At 45.7% G+C, this 19,475-nt stretch overlaps 1 protein-coding gene across 1 annotated transcript in view; it reads right to left on the bottom strand.

Annotated features, from left to right (window-relative positions):
* Positions 1-307: 307 nt before the first annotated feature.
* tbc1d16 (TBC1 domain family, member 16) overlaps positions 308-19,475 on the bottom strand; it is a gene marked incomplete at its 3' end in the record, with an annotated part of 31,852 nt that continues 12,684 nt past the window's right edge. Inside the window, exons 5-13 of the mRNA XM_080009717.1 lie at positions 14,606-14,797; positions 11,541-11,688; positions 11,211-11,375; positions 8,970-9,118; positions 6,377-6,511; positions 4,773-4,959; positions 3,962-4,141; positions 1,536-1,682; positions 308-595 (exon numbers count right to left, since the gene is read on the bottom strand). Of these exons, the coding sequence (XP_079865843.1) occupies positions 308-595; positions 1,536-1,682; positions 3,962-4,141; positions 4,773-4,959; positions 6,377-6,511; positions 8,970-9,118; positions 11,211-11,375; positions 11,541-11,688; positions 14,606-14,797 (1,591 nt within the window). The remainder of the gene's footprint in view (positions 596-1,535; positions 1,683-3,961; positions 4,142-4,772; positions 4,960-6,376; positions 6,512-8,969; positions 9,119-11,210; positions 11,376-11,540; positions 11,689-14,605; positions 14,798-19,475) is intronic.

Here is a 19,475-nt window from a genome sequence, read left to right as displayed (position 1 = left end):
TGCAAATTCATTCTGGTCGACTCAAGACGCGGACCGCGACCCCTTTCCCGTGAGGCCGTTGGACTGGAGCCAAGTCGGCGAACGGACCGGGACCCAAAATCACCCATGATTGTCCGCTCTCCTCCGCTGGGAACGATCTCGTTGTTCCTTCCTTCCCCATCGTGCTCTAGGTGTTGGTGCTGAACGCTGGAAATACATTCTGAAGTAAGGCAGTGTGCTAAAACTCTCCCCCCAACTCACGTGCACGCACGCACACGCACACACACACACACACACACACACACACACACACACACACACACACCTCTCAAGACTGTTTCCGGAAGGTGAAAATATCCCTGGTCTTGGAGCCCTTCTTGCCCTCCGGAGAGGGGGTGGGCGTGGGGTTGGGGGAGGGCGACGGGGAGGGCGTGGAGGGCTGAGGGGTGGAGGTGCCTCCATAGGGGCAGCTTTGCGAGTCCGGGTGTTCCCCGGAACATTCGACGGTGGGGATGTAGCGGCTGTCCCACATCCCCGGGCCGCACAGCTTGCACAGGTCGTGCAGGCTGCAGGGGATCCTGGGCAGGAGGCGGAACTGGTAGAGCAGACTGCGAGCCTGCGGGGAGCGGGGAGGAGAGGGGCGGCCGTTACGAAAATAAACACGGGAAGGCGAGAGAACGTACGTGCGGAGCGTAAATATGTGAATACGAGGAGGAGAAGGATTAGATCGTCTGCACAATGGAAAAAAAAAATAAAAATTGTCAATAAAAATTTGTCCAAGCGCTGCTTTTTGCATTTAAGCAACGAAGTCCGGCTGCACCGGGGGCCGGCTCGCTGCGCGGCAGCGCGGAGAGGAGCTGAACTTCCTGCGGTCGCGGCGCTGCCAACTCAGCATCCATAAACATGAGGAGGCAGAAACGGGGCGCGGCAGTAGCAGCAGGAAAAGCACATCATAAATCCTCTGCATCGCATGGCAGCAAACTATTTAGCACCTGAAGGCCACTGTTGCTAGGATACCGTGTATCAAGGCTCCCGCAGCCCTACTCTGGCGCTCGGCGCCGGATTACACAGAGTTGCTACAAAAACACTGACGCCACCCGAAAGGCGTGTTGTGAATGTGTAATTGTACCGCACTCCTTGTGATCATTTTCTGAGATTAGGGAATGGCTGCCGAGTGACAATATGGACTCTCTGGAACAGTGATTCTCAACCTTTTTTCATATCAAGGAGCTTCAGTTTGACAACCACTTGGATGAGATTTCATCATTAGATATGATTCATGTCTATTCTCTCGTCATGGAGACAACACTGCAACTAGGATCCAAACAGCCATGATCGTACATGTTCTAAGGGTGTCAACGTCTCAAGGATAAAATAATGTTGAAGTGTAATTATCTTTTTTTTGCTGGGGGACCCCCTGGAATCCCGGGACAGGACCCCTGGGGGTCCCCGGACCCCACGTTAAGAACCACCGAGTACCTCAGCCCGCACGGAAGATCGCACCTAGCGCCCGGCGGACGGGAGGGCGTCGCCGGTCACAACGACACGGGCCTCACCTTGCGGAGCACCAGCTCCCCGTTCATGTGCATTGAGAGGTTGCTGAAGTGCAGCAGCATCTGGTCGGTGGCGAGCTGCTGCTCCGTCACGTCGTCGCCGTAGAGCACGATGATGGCGACGCACAGGAACAGGTGGAAGTAGTCCGTCTACGGAGAGGAAGAGCTTGTTAACGACCACGGGCTGGGAGGTTGGGGAGGGAGAGAGAGAGAGAGAGCGAGAGCTCTCAGCAAAAGGGAGTTCCAATGTGGAGTGTAAAAAAAACCAAAGTGGTTAAACTGTCAACAGGAGAAATAGTGTAAAGTAACCAACTGTGTTATTCATTCATGGTCAACTTCAAGGTTGTTAAACTACTGTTGTTATATCGGCTTGCAGCCCCTCTGGTGCAAATAGGCGAGAGAGGAATGTTGCACGGCACAAGGTATGCAATGGACATGCATTTTTTTTATCCGTAAGAGCAGTGAATTTAGAAAGTTAAAAATAGAAAGTGACGGAGCAGTGTCGGTGCAGTCCCCAGAAGAGGTTGCTTCAATTCCCACCAGTGGCCCCACAACGGGCGGTGTCATGCGCTGGATGGACTCAAACAGGTGAACTCTCTGTATAAAACATGACGGCGGGGATGACGTAGGAGAGCCGTGTCAAAGCACCATCACAGCTGCGTTTACTTATAGGTGGGGATGTACATCTTTCGTCCCCACCTATTTTTCCTCTTATTTTATTTTTATTTTTTCCAACAAAGGCAACGTTCTAGATTCCATTTGAAATGAATGTGCTTCTCTGGTTCCTCTGTCATTTACAAAAATAAATAAATAAAAAATCCAGTGAATAATGTGGGAACAGCTCGTCTCAGCTGTGGTCATTTGGGAAAAAAGCTACTGGTACGTGTCCAAACATCTGTTATTCCACCATGTCTTCCTGTTAAAGGTACAATAAATTGGATTTTATTTGCTCAATTTGCAGGGAAATTGGCCGTGACATCTCGGCGAGAAACGTGTCGCCTCCGCGGCCCCTGCGGCTTCCTTGAGAAAGAGTCAGTTTGGAGCGCAGAACAAGCAAGAGGGTGCACATACGCAAGAACATTTAAAACAGTTATTCAAAAGGTGTCGGATTCAACACAGAGGTGACTCCGCCCGCCCCCGACCGTAAAGCCGGATCTCCCGCCCGTCGACGAGTCGCCATCTCCGTGAGCGGCCTCCACCAGCGGCTCTGACCCAAATTAAAAGCCGGAGCGAAGCGGCGGGTGTTTACAGTGGGTCCCGAAACAGGAGACGGTGCTTGTCAGGAAGACGGAGCGCCTCCACTCAATGCTTCCACCCCCCCCCCCCGGCCCTGAAGGGCCACGGTTGAGCATCTCCGACAGCGTGAAGGATTCCTCGCCCGTCACAGCCGCTGACGCGCTTTGCTCTTCGGTTTCCCTTTCATCCAGCGTCCACTTCTCCTTCCGCCTCCCCTTCACCACGTCTCCACCTCCTTCCGGCCCCGCCTCCCCAGCCCTCTTCATTTATGCGACACCGCCCGACACCTTCCAAATGTGCTAAACCGCAGGAGAATCCTCGGGGGAAGGCTTCCGTTTTGTTTTGTTTTGCTAACTGATTGGTTCCATAAGTTTTTAGTTCTACATCAAAGCCTCCAATTTTCTCTCCCACCAAATTATAAGCACCACTTTTTTTTATTACCAAGTTGTGCTTTGCTCCGCAGGACAACATGTTTATATACCATAAACTAATTAGAGACAAAGACACTAACTGGACATTTGATATTAAATATATACAGCACATTAAATATACAGCAATACATATAGCATTCAAATATATCTAACTATATAGCTTTTAATATTATTGTTATTAGTAGTAGTAGTAGTAGTAGTAGTAGTAGTAGTAGTAATATTATTACTACAATTGAATATGATAATTGATAAATACAATATTGCCAATTTTGATTAATAAATAGATTTTTTTTTGTCACGGTTAAAAATGTACACTTAAGTAAAAGATGGACGAAACGTTATCCTGCACAATCAACACCACTGATTTTCAGCAGGACTCCGAGCTCCAAGCTCCTCACTGCAAGTGCTATTCACCGACATTATCAGCTCTCTCTCATGACAATTTACAGTGGTAATCCACAAGTGTTGGGCGAGTCACATTGCAGGTCCAAGAACAAAGCTCTGTTTTTCCAACATAAGAGTTCCAATTCTATCAGGCACATTTAGTACAAAGTCTGATGCGACTGATTATATTCCAATTTTTCTCTTGGCCACTTGAAGTGGTGGGGATATTTTCTATGAGAAAGGGCAGCTTGGCGGCTGTTGGGGTTGCAAATCCCAATCCTCCAACCACACGCGCTGATGTCTCACTTCATGAATGGTACTTTGTGTGTGTTTGTGTGTGTGTGTATGTGTGTTTGTGTGTGTGTGTGTGTGTGTGACCTGGTAGTGCGCCCAGCAGGCCTCCCACATGCGCAGCGCCTCGTTGTCGGGGAACTCGCGCTTGAAGCAGAGCAGGATCCAGCGGTGGCAGAAGAGCAGCTGCAGTCCGTCCTCCCCGAGTTGTGTCAGGTGCAGGTGGAAGCACGGCAGCATGAGGCGCAGCAGCTCCCGCAGGTACATCTGCATGAGTGTGTGTGTGTGTGTGTGTGTGTGTGTGTGTACAGTACACGCAGGTTAACGTGTGCACTCACACCAGTCGTGCTTAATTTGCACCTCGCTCGCAGTGTGGCTCTGTAAAGGGTGTTCACATGTGAATGCCAAGTGAAAATTTATTATAATTAATTCATATCTTGAAGTATCTACAGTATCCATGGATTAATATTAACGTTTTTGAGTTAGTTTCAATGCACAAAACATGTACAAGGACTTATAAGCGCTCTCAGTTACTCGCAAACGTCAACATTAAGCTGAGTTAATTTGACAGAATTTGGTGAAATCTGTGATTTTTTTACTTAGTTATCTCAACGACTTCACGCCGGGTCGTATAAGTGGACTTTTACCTTGGTACAGCCCTATAATGCACAGTTTGAGCCCTTTTACTAGTTGGCGCACACACTTTCACATCGATTCAACGTCGAAGCAATTTCGCCTCCGCCCTTTTCAAGCAGAATTAAATAAAAAAAGAACCTTTGACCAAGACACTCGACAAAGGGGGCTTCTCACTATATTGTTCGCATTTTCCGCCCCCAATGTAAAAACCCCAAAGAGACACCAACTCCACCACCCGCCCGCCGTCACACCCACTACGTACCAGCTGCCTCTCCATGTCCTCGTCACGTGGGGAGCTGATGAAGATGGTGTTCTCCATCAGGCCGACGAAGCACCAGAAGGTGTCGCTTTCGTCCTGGACCTCCGTCAGCAGGGGGGCCACCAGGTCGGACATGCCCTGGCAGTAGCCCATGTCCCGGTTGAACACGGCGTAGTTCAGCAGGACACGCCTGGGGCGGGAGCAGCCGAGGACACGTTGAACCATATTAAAATGTCAGTTAGGGAGACCGGGCCACATGTCAGCTGACAACTGACAACTGACATGTTGATTACACTGACGAGTGACATTTTGGAAGTGGAATGAGCTTGGGATGCGGCCAAAAGCCTTGGAATGCTCCAGTACGGGCCTTTTTTTCTTTTTTTTAAGCAAGAACACTACACCATATAAACATCCGGTCCAGTCAGATCATTCCAAAATGTTCCGGTAAAGTTTATGTTCTTTTCAACTCCGTCAACCAGCAAAAAATAAAAATAGGCTTGTGATCTTGTTTTTTGCAGCCTGTGCAAACTCTACTTGTTATTGTTTTTCATCCTGCAATTATCAATTATTCAGTGCTGCCTACAGCCCCCAGACGAGCGCCCTTCTTATTAAGCAGCTAAAATTATAATGAAATACACCATCTTAAAACGTACTTCTCTATCAGATGTGACTGAATGACATTTTAAGGTGGACAAAATGATAACTGACTCGCTGCGCTCATTTCCTTGAGGAACCTGAGCATTTTCAAGGTGTTTATTCTTATTTCAGGCACAATTCTAATGTTGAAAACACAACATTAAAAACCATGTTCAAGTCTCTGTAAGAACACTGCTCAATATAATGTATTAACTATTAATACCGACTTCACTACATAGACATGTGAGTGTGTATTATTTATTGAACACTACCATTATAGACTATGATTTATTAATCATCATACACATACAATATCTATATATTTATAAACATATATCCATCTCTATATATCTATCTATATACAGTATCTGTACACATATACAGTATAGTTATAAATAACTGTTTTTACTTAAATGTTTTTACTTTCTACACAATGGCTTTATTTTATAATTAATTTAATGATTAATATTTAAAATTAACCGCATGCGAAAATGTATTTAAAAATTTAAACCTCATTCTTGTTTCACCGACCGTGGGGGGAGGCGGCCTAATGAAGCCGGACGCGCTCGGCCCTCAGCGTCTAAAACAGCTCAACGCGCATAATACCAAGACAAATACCAGGAGTCACTAAACTAATTCACAATTTAAATCCTCCTGCTCCTCGTTTAGAAAGCCATTAGCAGCGAGCGCGCCTCAAAAAAAAAGTGCTCCTGCGGCTTAGCCAGAGTCAATAAAGCATGGAAACTCATTTGCTGCTCCCCAAGGGCTGCGGAATAAGAAATGAACAGGTGGAGCGGCGGGAGGGAGAACGGAGAGGGGGTGCTGGAAAAGGTGACAGAAGAAAAAGGTGGAGGAGGAGAGAGCAAAATGGAGGCGCGAGAGGAGAGGGGGGGGGTTGAAGAGGAGTCCTAGAGGGTGCTGAGGGGGGGGACGGGGGACGGGGGGGACGCCGGCGGAAGGTGAGAATGAACCTCATGCTCTCCACGTTGGGGTTGTTCTCCCCCCTGAAGAACAGGTTGCTGCGGTCCGTCCGCACCACGTCCTTGTCCACCGTGAACTGGACCCGCCTCCAGAACTCGCTGTGCTCCTCCGGACTCATCGACAACCTGGGAGAGGAAAAAAAACAGGGTTGACGTACATGAACGGCGCCCCCGCCCCCCCCAGCTGCAGCCCTGCGAGCCCCCCATCCCGGCGCGTTGGACCCCGATCGTTTGTTCGCGCCGTGAACGGACGCTGGGAGGGATTGGGGAAGGGGAGCGGATTCGGGAGAAGCAAGCGCCATGGAAAGAATATGCTCTTTCATAGATTTTATTGCACAGGAAATGCACTTTATTTGGCCCTTCGTCGCTGCTCACTTTTTACGTTTCTTTTTGGAAAACTTTATTTACCTTTCACTGTACTTTACTTTTTATTTTTATAACATATGCATACTTACTTGAAATATCTTACCTTTTATTTCTCCTGAAAATAAACTGGGTTTTTTTTTGTCATTTTACTTTTTATTGTGTTTTCTTTTAAACAACACAGATAAACAAAAGTGATTCCTTTTATAACTTTTTTTATTGCATTTATTACGACTCCCATTTAAATATCCTACCTTAAAATTCTATTCATTACTACGAAAAATAAAAACGCATTTCATAACTATTTTTATTACGACTACCATTTAAATGTCTTACCTTGAATTATTATTTATTATGACTAAATCAAATACCTTATTACTATTTACTATTATTATTACAACAACTATTTAGATATCTTACCCCCTATTGCTAATTAGTAACAATAAATAAAATGATAAGCATTTCATTGTTGATATGACATGGGCTGTAGTCTTACACGTTTGACCAATTCAACTTTGTCAGGTTTGTAGGATTTGAAAAACAGAAATTAAAGGAATAGTGACTCACCCGCAATGCTTCTGCGGTGTAAATACTAATGATGAACTGGGAATAAAGGACGAGCTTGGGGGCTGGGAAGTAGTGGACGGGTGGAGGTCATTTCAGCCTGCAGCTTCTCCTCAGGGGATAAAACCACAACAATACGACTCCCCAGCCGGAGCGGCAGGAGACGGGGACTGCGTCAGCGGTGCGGTGCATTCAGGTATGGAGCGCCCGCTCCTAACAAGCAGCGGGGATTTAATTAACAGTGTTTGTTTTGCATGGTGCTCCACCAGGAGCAGCACACCTGATGCAACGCCACGCAACTGTTTAGTTTGTACGGCCCCGTGTTTGCGTTGGCGGACCGCCCCTCCCCCGGGCGCGTCTCTCTCCACAAGTTTGAATTACTTTTTTTTTTTTTTTTTACTGGATTTAAGGGGAGAAAAAAAATTTTTTTCCAACACTAAATTGCCAAAACGTACCTGAAAACTGATTTTGTTGTTCTACATAACCAACAAAGTAAGAATCAAGCCTTCAACATACAGTGAATATTTGAGAACAATTATGGTTTGCGCCTCAACAAATATAGGAATAATACATCTCTTGCTTGAAATTTTGAAAGCTTAGAGGCCTCTTCACAGCTCAGAGCTGGGAACAACACCCGGATTCTTCCCGTGATGCTCCCTCCGGACACAACAGAGCCATTCTACGCAACCTCGGCTCGTTTTGAAACAGCTTCATTGCCGTGAACTGACGGCAGCCATCTTGTCTACCACGACAAGAGGTTCAATCCCCGGCGGTAGATCACCTCGGCTTCCCTCCGCACCAACTCACTGTCGTTATTTCTGTGTCTCCCTCCGTCCGCACCGAACCTCTGCTTTCTGAGCAGGCGGCGGCACACTGCGCCGGCTCCCTGCGGCTGCCCGGCGGGCGTCCGGCGCCGGCGGTGCAGACGAGGACAGGAGACACAGAGATGAGTTCACATTATGGAGACGTAACCTGGCGACCAATTATTGATCACGCAGAGGACCCCAGGGCCCCCACCCCCCCCCCCCTCCAGTCAGGTGGTTATTTCAGAAGAATCCACATCGGGGTCGTACAGGGGGGGGGGGCTCTAATTACCTGACGTAGATAAGACCTTCTCAACTGTTTAAAATGTTAATAAGTTATATCATATCTGAAACCATTCCAATTATCATACTCATTAAGAGACGGGGAAGGAATGGGATGGATAATTTGCACTCACGTGCACGCACACACACACCAGACACACACCAGACACACACATACACGCACGCTAAAATGAGCTGCCCCGCACAGCCATCAGTGTCAGAGTATGATCAGATAAGCGCTGGCATGTTTCCTCCCCAGAGACCATTTATTTCACACCCGCACCTCGACTTAACACTTCCCTGATTGAGCGTATTGATTGCCCTGCGCTCGCGATGGGAAGCCACTAAAGGCTCACATAAGGTTCAGTGTGTGTGTGTGTGTGTGTGTGTGTGTGTGGATGTGAGGAGGCTGTGGCCGTGGGTATCACAGGGTTAAATGAAATACTTTTTAAGACAGATTTTAATGAAATGTAAGATTGACCCTCTCATATGCTGACAAGTATTGCAGGTTAAAGTACATAAACTGGATCATACTATAAACTGCTACTAGAAGAGTTTCCACACACACACACCTCCTCTGCTGGATGTCGTGGTAGTGGGTGCGTTTCTGCAGCCTCCAGGCCTCCCTCTCCTGAGAGCTGGAGTCACAGCTGTAGTAGTGCAGCAGGAAGGGCCACACCTCGCCACGGATGGACGGGTCAATACCACCGAAGAAGATGGCCTTTGGAGGAGGGTGAGGAGGACACACGGAATTGGATACAGGATCCCAGGGGGGAAAAGCACAACGCTCCGTCATTCCTTGATTTTCATTCATTCACCGTACGTTCATAATAAAACGTTGACTATCAAATAACCTTTACATTATCTTCCGATCATTGGGAGTTTATAACCGTGACCGGAGAAATCACATTTTTCTCATCGTTCGGTCTCATTGCGTTTATCTGCTGTTGGTTGATGACAAATACAGCGTGTGATCTGCTCACTCTCACGTGATAGGACAGCTGCACCTACTGACTACCGCTACAATTTTCAGTAACCACAATAGTGAGATTGCTGATTTTGACACTGTGTTTAGTATTGTTCATTATTCACTGTGGGACAACAACAGAACATGACACTGTCCCCGAGTTCCAATAAAATAGAACATGAAACCGTCACCAAGTTTCAGTATAATGCAACCTGTCGCTCCCACTGAGTTTTAGTCGGACCCAACATAAAACAAACACAGAAATGTCCAGTTCAAACTTTAAATTAAAGTCTCTTTCACTTTTAAGTGCAAATATACCTTTCTATTATATTTGTATTGTACTTGCCATTACAAAATAAATTGCAATCATTGCAAAAGAAAATATATATATAAATGGCCAGCTCGTCTCACTCTTGTTCACTGGACGTCCTCCTTTACTCATCGTGCATTAAAGCAACCGAATCAAATTTTACGACTTGTTTTATTGAGTGACTGGTCAGGAAGAAGTCTCAAAAGAGCCGAACCTTTTCATCATGAGCGGAGCTCGTGCACTCTACCAACAACCAGAGCAGCTGTAGTGACGGCGATAGATACTGCTCAATTTTTTGAATATTGTCAGGCGATAGATAAATATATTGACACCGAGCCGAAAATCGTCCGATTGCGGTCACAGGACAATCGATCGGTGCATCTCTACCCTTACCACGTAACACGCTTTTTTTTTTTTATCCCCCCTCCCCACATGCTGTAAGAAAATAACATTTGCAGCCTAAAATTTGAAGAAACCTCATAGCCACAATCAAACTCCCACAGAGGGATTTCAGTAGCACGGTGAACCTTGAAGGGGCTGATTTCAGTGCACTCAGATGACTCAGAAGACAGATTGGCCTCACCCTTCTCAGAAACACTGACTCACCAGGAACAGCGCAGGGGTGCTGAGCAACACCAGGGGACTTTTAGGTTTCGGTTTTCAGATGGGTTCAAAGTATAATTAGGAGTGAAACAATGAGGCCTGGCGGGTTTGAGATGCCGTTGAGGGCGACAAATTGATTGTGTGACATAAACTTTATGCAGATTTTCTCTTACTGCCAACACTGAGTATCAATTTGACATTATCTTTCAAATCTATCAATATAGTCTTTAACTAGCCTTGTGTCACCCAGAAATTAAGACGACGTCATGACACATCATTTCATCCTCTTTAAGGTACTTCAACAGGTACACCTTCCTGGAACCCCCACTGACCACAGAACAGAATTCTCCACAGAATGGATTCAATGCAGTGCTGGAAACATTCCTTGGGGGTTTTGGTCCATGCTGACTCAGTAGTATCAAGCCGTTCCTGCAGTTTTTTTGGCCACACGTTCATGTTGGGAACATGCTGTACCAAGAAAACATTCATGTCAACATAACGCCTCCACCAGCCTGCTATTTGCATGAAATTCTGACCCTACCACAACCCTGTGGGAACGGGAGTTGCCATTTTCTCACACCAAGCACAAATACACACAAATATAGCCTAAAGTGTAGACTTCCCAACGAAAATAAAACTCTGCCTCCTTAGTGAAGGTAAGTATATATTTTGTGCAAAAAAATTATATTCAAAATGTAAAACAATTTTGCTGTGTAAAATTATTCGTCATTTTTCCGGGGCCCCCCTGCAATTCCTTCACGGAACCTGCGAACCAAAGTTTGGGAAACCCCTGGTTTGGAAACCCCTGGTTTGGAAACCCCCGGCTTGGCCCGCATTCAAGTGTTTCTGCATGCTTTATGTCAAGCTGTTTGGAGAAAGAGGCTGTATGATAATCAAACACACACACACACACACACACACACACACACACACCTTGCGTAGCTTGTACTCCTCCTCCACCTGTCCACTTTGGTTGAGGTGACGTAGCCAGGTGGTGACGTCTAGCCGGCGGAAAAGCTTCTCCTCTGGGTGGGACTCGGCCGACGGCAGGATGGGTCTACGAATGGAAAACTGCATGCAGGACTTCTCATCTGAAACCTGACGGAGGGAGAGAGGGAGAGCCAGGCCGGGGGTGGAGAAAGTGAGATGAAAAGGGGGAAAAGGGAGGTTCAGCGAATGGAAGGAAAAACAAGTAGAGAATGTGTAAATGTGCACTCTCTGAATGGGGAAGAGGTGACGGAGGTCTGAGGTTCCCGGTCCGACCTGGTCTTTGAGTTGGGTCTCCCTGCAGCACTTCCACTGCTGGAACACCTCAGCCAGCTTGTCCAGGCCAGCATGATGGAAGTGGAGGATCTTGTACTGGCTCTCCCTGCTGGCGATTACCAGCTGTCCACTGGTGCACGCCTCATCACTGCCACAGCACAATTAGGGATGTTGGCTGTTAACCAGTGAATGTGCCAACCATTTACCGCCACAAAGGATTCTGACTGATTAATCCCACTGGTTCAACAGGTAATCTGAAATTAATAGTCAAGCTTTGGTGATGTGGTTTTGTCATTTGTTGGCCTGTGGATGTGAGGATTAAGGCGCTAGAGGCTTCCGAACAACTTTGACAGAACACAAGTCAACGCAGAGATTACTTCTTCTAATGGGTGTCTTGGTTGTGATTTTGCAAAGTATTGTTGCGTAAAGAGAATATTAAGGTTAAAAGAGGGTTACATCCGGGGGCGTAGTTGCCTTGATTGACAGGTCTCTTGTTTTTGTTCGAGCAAGGTGGCCGTGCTTCTTCCTTTTCGACTTTCTGGTGGTTTCACTCTCCACCGCAGCACAACCCGCCGCCCAAATTCAGAATGTTTCGGCACCATTTCCCATCAAGATGGTGACGAGTGTAGGCCCAAACTCAAGGCTTCAAATCACCTCTACAGAAACCAACAAGTGATGTCACAGAGGCTATGTCCATTTTGTCCCTAGTCTATGGAATAAACTCTAGTCAACCATGCCTTAAATCAAACACATCAGGGGGCTATACTAGGCAGCAGCCATTCTAAGAGAGCTATGATTGAATTTCCTTCAGCAGCAATGAAACAAGTTTTATGACGTGTGAGAGTTTGGCGGCTATACATCTACAATTCAGCGCCACTACTTTCACGGGCAATCTTATAAGTCTACATTAAGTAGTAAAAATACTATAAGCCTTCGGTAAATTGTAGGCTTATAATATTGTCTGTTAACACTCAAAAGCCAAATGTATTATAAAACACACCCATCAGCCACAACATTAAAACCAGTGACAGGTGAAGTGAATAACATTAACCATCTGGTTCCAATGGCACCTGTCAAGGGGTGGGATATATTAGACAGCAAGTGAAGAGTCGGTTGTTGAAGTTGATGTGTTGAAGCAGCGTAAGGATCTGAGCCACTTTGACAAGGAGCACATAGTGATGCTGGACGACTGGGTCAGAGCATCTCCAAAACCACAGGTCTTGTGGGCTGTTCCCGCTATGCAGTGGTTACTACTACTACTAAAAGTGCCCCAAGGAAGGATGACCGGTGAACCGGCGACAGGGTCATGGACGCCCAAGGTTCATTAATGTGTATGGGGATCGAAGTCTACAAAAGAGAACTGTAGCACAAACTGGTGAAAAAGTGAATGTTGCTATGATAGAAAGGTGTAGAACACACAGTGCATGGCAGCTTGCTGCGTATGGGACTGACCAGTTAGAGTGCCCACGCTGACCCCTGTCCACCGCTGAGAGCGCCTACAATGGGCATTTGAGCATGAATCACGTTTGCTTTTTACATCATGTGGATGACAGGGTGGGGAAGACATGGCACCAGGATGCATTATGGGAAGAAGCCAAGCCGGTGGAGGCAAAGTGAAGCTCTGGGCAATGCTCTGCTGGGAAACCTTGGGTCCTGGCATTCATGTGGATGTTACATTGTCAGGTAGCACGTCCCTAAACATTGTTGCAGACCAAGTACACCCCTTCATGGCAACGGTATTCAATGACGGGAGTGGCCTCTTTCAGCAGGATGATGCTTCCTGCTACACTGAAAACATTGTTCAGGAATGGTTTGAGGAACATGACAAAGAGTTCAAGGTGTTGACTTGGCCTCCAAATTCCCCAGATCTCAATCCGATGCATCTGTGGGATGTGCTGGAACAACAAGCCCGATCCATGGGGGCCCCACCTCCAACTTCAGGACTTAAAGGATCTGCTGCTAACATCTTGGTGCCAGATACCACAGGACACCTTCAGAGGTCGGGTGGAGTCCATGTCTTGAGCTGTTTTGGTGGCACGAGGGGGAGCTACACAATATTAGGCAGGTGGTTTTAATGTTGTGGCTGATAGGGATGTTCCCAATGACTAAATTCCCTGACGTTTAAACGGAAGTTTAAACTTAGACTAGTCGACTAGACTAAAAGTCCAAAAATATATTGCGTATATAATAAAAACTGCTTGTTGCTTATATTATAAGAGCCATCTGAAACTGTTAATGGCATTCTTCAATAACCAAATCGTATTTAAAATTTGCCGCTGCCCAGGCACAGATCACCATCTTTCGGGTACTATCGCACGCTCAAGCTCCACCTCCCTGACGGACCGGGCAGAGGCTGGCCAGCAGTGCGACCGAGCCCCAGGGGGCCGGGGAAGGCGCAGCGAGTAAGCGGCCCCGGGAAGCGGCGAGGTCGGGCTGAGCCCCGAGCCCTTCCAAGCCGACCCAGAGCCGGAGGAAAAGCGTCTGACGAGGGGTCCAGAACGAGGGGAGTCAGGGACGCTGACACTGGCAAAACGAACTTCCGTACACCGCATTTCCCACGCCCAGCTGGGTGGGCGGGAATTTGTCGCTGGGCTATTCCCTGTCCACTACTGGGGTAATCTGTGAATTTAAATATATTTTTTTTTAATCCCCGTTAACATTACTTACGGATGCTACATTTTTTTTTTTATGAAGCAACATTTGACTAGGAAGACTAGGATGACATTTCAGTGCAAATGATGTCAATATGTAATTTAAATGTGTACATTAATAAAATAATTTGTATGCTATCGATAGACGATAATACATTTGAGGTTCTATCTTCCCCTCATCACTATATTAGACCACAAAAATGTCCACCGCAATTTGACAATATATTTATTTCATGACAATACAATAATGGCAAAAAAATTATACTGATTTATCCCACATGCCCAACTCAGAATCTCACATGAACATCTTTTTCTCTGGACCAAAGGAGGCGTCGTGTTAGACTACCCCTCCTTTGGTCTCACAGTGGCAGAACAACATAACCCCTCCCGACCATTTACAATCCCCCGGCTGACCTGAAAAAGAGTCTCAGCGATCTCATGTGACCGAGATCCACCCGGAACACGCCACACAGCTGTTCCAGAGCCAACACCTTCTGCTGCTCCTCCCACCGGACCCCTTGCGATTGGCTGCCCTCGGAGGGGGCGTGGCTGTCCAGGCTGGAGGCGGAGCTTACCGACGGGGTCATAGACTCGTCACACATCTCCCTGGTAAAAGAAATGGGGCAGAATCAGTAAGGGGCAAGGTCAGAAGATAGATGGGATGGAGCAGTTGGGATTATTGTCAAGTAGTTTTTGGGGAAATTTTGATGATGATCCGGAACGAATATGCATATGCATCTGTATTCATATATGAATCAAACATTTTGATTGTGCGGCAAAAATCTCAATCATAACACCACATCACAGAATTGGTTAGATCTCAAAGTCCCTCATACAAACACTAAACTGGGGAAGACTTTTTTTTTTTTTTGCACCATGCAGCACACTACCGGAATAAAATGCAGAGAAACTTTGATTTTGAGTTGGATCACTCCTCAAGTCACTCCACCTTGAAAGTCAAAAACTAGTATGAGATGTCACACGTGGCTGTCAAGCGGCTCTGATCCTGTATATGTCAAAGTTGGGATATTACCAACCTTCTCAATAATTCTGTGCCTCAGGCTAACTTTTTATCAAGTATAAATATGAAGGAAAAACTGATCAAAAAGGCTAAATGAACCATCATCAATTCATTATAGTATACATCAAGTCATAACTCACGGCAAAAACAGTCCAGAGGGTTTTGGTTACAGGGTTTGTGAAGAGCCGTCTGTCTCATTAGCAGATGTTCTTGTTTGGCTCCAAATAAAAAGAAAACTGGTTTTACACTGCGGACCATATCTTCATATTTATTGACTATGAAAACAAACACATAAATAATTGACATAATTGTATTTTCGGCAGGATGATGACATTTTGGATTCCCTCATCAATGCCCACAGTAGACAAACTTGTCCCTTTCAAATCACAAGCAACAAGATCTACTTTAATTTTGGAGTAAATCAGTTATTTTCCAGGGCAGGGATTTGATTTAGTCTGTGACCTCATTGTGGATGCCCTCATCTATTCCCTCGGTAATCATTGTTATATCAAAGAAAAAGTAAAACATCCTTCAAAATGTATCATCATTAGGGGTCCAGCCGCTGTATCATTATTAGGGGTTCTGCTATTGTTCCTATCATCCAACCGGGCTAAAACTATCTGGAACCCATACTTTGGCATAAGCTAAGAACACAGTGGAGGTGTCGTCTAAACCGGTAGGTCCCAAGCATCTCATGGGTTAAATTTCATCTGTTCACATTACTCGGCCAGATTAATAAAAAATAAATAAAGAAAAGTATAATATTAATCCTTAAATTGTTGTCAGCTTGTCCCTCGAAAACACTGAAAGGTGTGACTCAGTGATGCATTCAAGTTCCAGTGAAAAATAGAAGCCATGCAATGATCATTACTCGCAGATGTTACTTACTGAGAATGAAATCCAAGTTAAAAAAAACGACAAATGATCTACGTGGCCAACACGGCACCAAACAGCCAACTGTCACTGAGAGCGCAGCTCTATTTCCACAGACAACACAGTGAGTTATAACAATGAGAAGTTGTGGTTTACAGGCAAACATGGAGGGTTGTTTTAAAGACAGGAGGGTTGCACTGTGTAGACCGCATTGTGGTTGCTCTGCGAGACGAGCAACCGGGAGATAACAGACTGGGGGAAGCCCGTGCTGTGTTCAAGGAAGCTCGGAAAATCGTTCTGCGTTTCAGAGAATCTGGGAAACTATAAAACGTACCCGAAGCTTTATTTATGGGTCCAGCCCATAGAGCTGGAACCCTGTCATTATTGTTCGGCAGCCCCTTATTGTTATTGTAAGAGGAAAAATTCTCAGGATTTTGAAGCCAAAAACTATCTGGAAAACCAACTTCGGCATGACACACGAACACCGTTGATGTCTTGTTTTGAACCGTGCTATGTAAACAGCTTGTAACACATGTAACAAGGATCTCGTGGTTTCAATTTCATCAAAATGTATCCACATACGGAGCAGATAATAAAAACCGAACAACCTTGACCCAAGATATTCAGTTGGTCTTGGTTAACCGACGTGTCACACGTCTCGTTCTAAAATGAAGGAGATGAGATTCACAGTAAGACGCTTTAAGACGTCATCATATTATTTACTATAAATGTACAGATTCTGATTGAGAAGGTCCAGTTGGACCGTGTCCATTGGGCAGAGTGGAATTGTTCATTCTGTAGTCTTCATAAGATACCAAACTATTGATTTATGTGTATATTGATATAGCTTCTTACCTGGTAGATGCAAGTAGATCAGTTCAATTGATATTTTAAATCCGTGGTCCACATTACGTTGCCGGATTAATGAAAAAAATAACAGAAAATAATCCTCAAAATGTGGTGGGAGCGTCCCTCGAAAAAAACTCTGTAATGTGCGAATCAGTGATGTGTTCAAAATACAACATGGCGTCAGAAAATAGGAAGCCGTGCAATGGTAATTACCCACGGAAATATCACAACGTTTTTCGTATTTCACGGAAATGGAACTTACTGAAAATGTAACAACTAAAAAACTGAACACGACTTCACAAAAGAAATACTAAAATTACACTGCTTTCGTAAACCAACATAATATTTGTATTGCAAATGAGTGTTGATGTCACATCAATGTTATCTGCATTTCAATATAGACAAATAATCTATTAAACTGAAAATCTAAGACAATAAAGAAGTCATTGTCCAAAAATCCCATGCTGCGTTCAAGTAAACTCAGAAAATCGTGCTGCGTTTCAGAGTACCTGGGCAACTGTAAAACGCATCCAACACAACCTCACTGGACCCCGTGTATTGCTGCCTGCAGCTATATTTATTATTATTATTATTATTATTATTATTATTATTGTAAATCCCTGACATTATACAGTAAATGTAACTTCCCCCACCACAACTTCTACTCAAGTAAATTATTCAAAAACAAATTTGTCAAAATGCAAAGCGTTAGAAGGGTCAAAATCAAACTCTTATTGTGTTATGGCCAAGCCCGAGGCTTATGCCTCTCCGTGTCCCGTGATGTACACCCAGACACACTGTAAAGCCTCATCCGGAGCTCAGTGCTGCCCTGTTGTTCTGTCTCTCAATATGGTTCCTCCAAGTGGCTGAGAATGGGAGGAATGCATAGAGGCTTCTGAGGACAAGCACACTCACACACAGAACTGTGTACACACACAAATCACACTGTCTGCCGTCCAATTTCCCCTGTCATTCCCCCTCCACCAGCATGCTGTTCCCGGCACTGAAACCTGAGCCTCGGGCTCAAATGCAGTGGGATCTCACACACACACACACACACACACACACACACACACACACACACACACACACACACACACACACACACACACACACACACACACACACACACACACACACACACACACACACACACACACAAACACACACACACACACACAAAAGAGGCCCAAGTCTGTTCCGAGGCCAAAGAACACCAATGCAAACTGCATCCTGGTTGACACACATTACTTGTTCTCCCACAGCCACTAAATGAGTGGTAGAAGGCAGGCGCGCGCGTGCGCACACGCACACACACACACACACACACACACACACACACACACACACACACACACACACACACACACACACACACACACACTGAATGGACCGTGGCTAATGAGCATCATGGACTCTCCAACATGTCTCCCGACACGCTAACGGTGAGACGCAGACAAACCTTGAAATCGGTTTATCCCCCTGACATGCAACAGGCTCACGTCTGACCGAGAGGAAAAAAAAAACAACAATTTTAAAAAACAACAATTTATTCACATTCAATTTCGCTTGGAAACATCTATATACACAAGCTAACTTACTACAAGCTATAATATAGAAAATATAAAAATGTTAAATGACAAATTATTATAAAAAATAAAGAAAAACAAAGAAGTATATAATGTAGTGTTATTTTTCATTAATTCTACGTGACAGAAATATTATGTAAAATAAAAACTATATCCAGTTTACAGGTCTGTCCGTTTGTTACGTCACACTTTAAAATCCAGAATGTTTTTGAAAAGTACTTGGATGAAAGCCCAGTACTGCTGCGCGTGCGCACATGCGCACACTCTCACACACACACACACACACACACACACACACACACACACACACACACACACACACACACACACACACACACACACACACACACACACACACACACACACACACACACACACGAGAGGTTTAGAGCTATCTGATGTGATGCATTCCACCCTGAATCAATCATGTCTTGCTAATCATTTCCCTTGTTAGCAGATGAGGAAGTAACAGGGCTGATCAATCCAGGCTGCAGCCGCTGATTTACTGCCCTCCTTCTCATGTAGCAGACCGCAAACCAGACCCTGCAGCGCTGGGAGGCAGGGACCGGGGCAAGCCCGGCTCTGCCGCTGGGTCTTAAGTGAGATAAAACATGGAGAGGAGGCTCACTACCCGCGACGTCCTCAATTTCCTTTGTCCGTAAATCTGGGGGTTTGTGAAAGTTGGAAGTGCTTATCGAGCTCATAAGAGCAATTCTAAAACATCTGTCCTCTGGACTCGGTATTCCGCGTCGTAAGTCTTTCCCCACATTTAATTTAAAATCCCAAGCTCCCTCCTCCCCGTACGTGTTGAAACAAACGGAGGTAATGGCAAAGCAATCAGGGAAGCGGAGAGCAGCGGGGTAAACAAGCTGTTTTGCTGCGGAGAGGCGGTTTCTAAACGGCTCATCCCTCCAGGACCCGGGCCGTGATCAAACTGCCCAGAGGAACCCAC

The sequence above is a fragment of the Zeus faber genome (genome assembly GCF_960531495.2).
Source record: "Zeus faber genome assembly, chromosome: 11".
NCBI lineage: Eukaryota > Metazoa > Chordata > Actinopteri > Zeiformes > Zeidae > Zeus > Zeus faber.
Note: the sequence above shows the minus strand (reverse complement) of the source record. Positions and strands in the feature narration are given on the sequence as shown.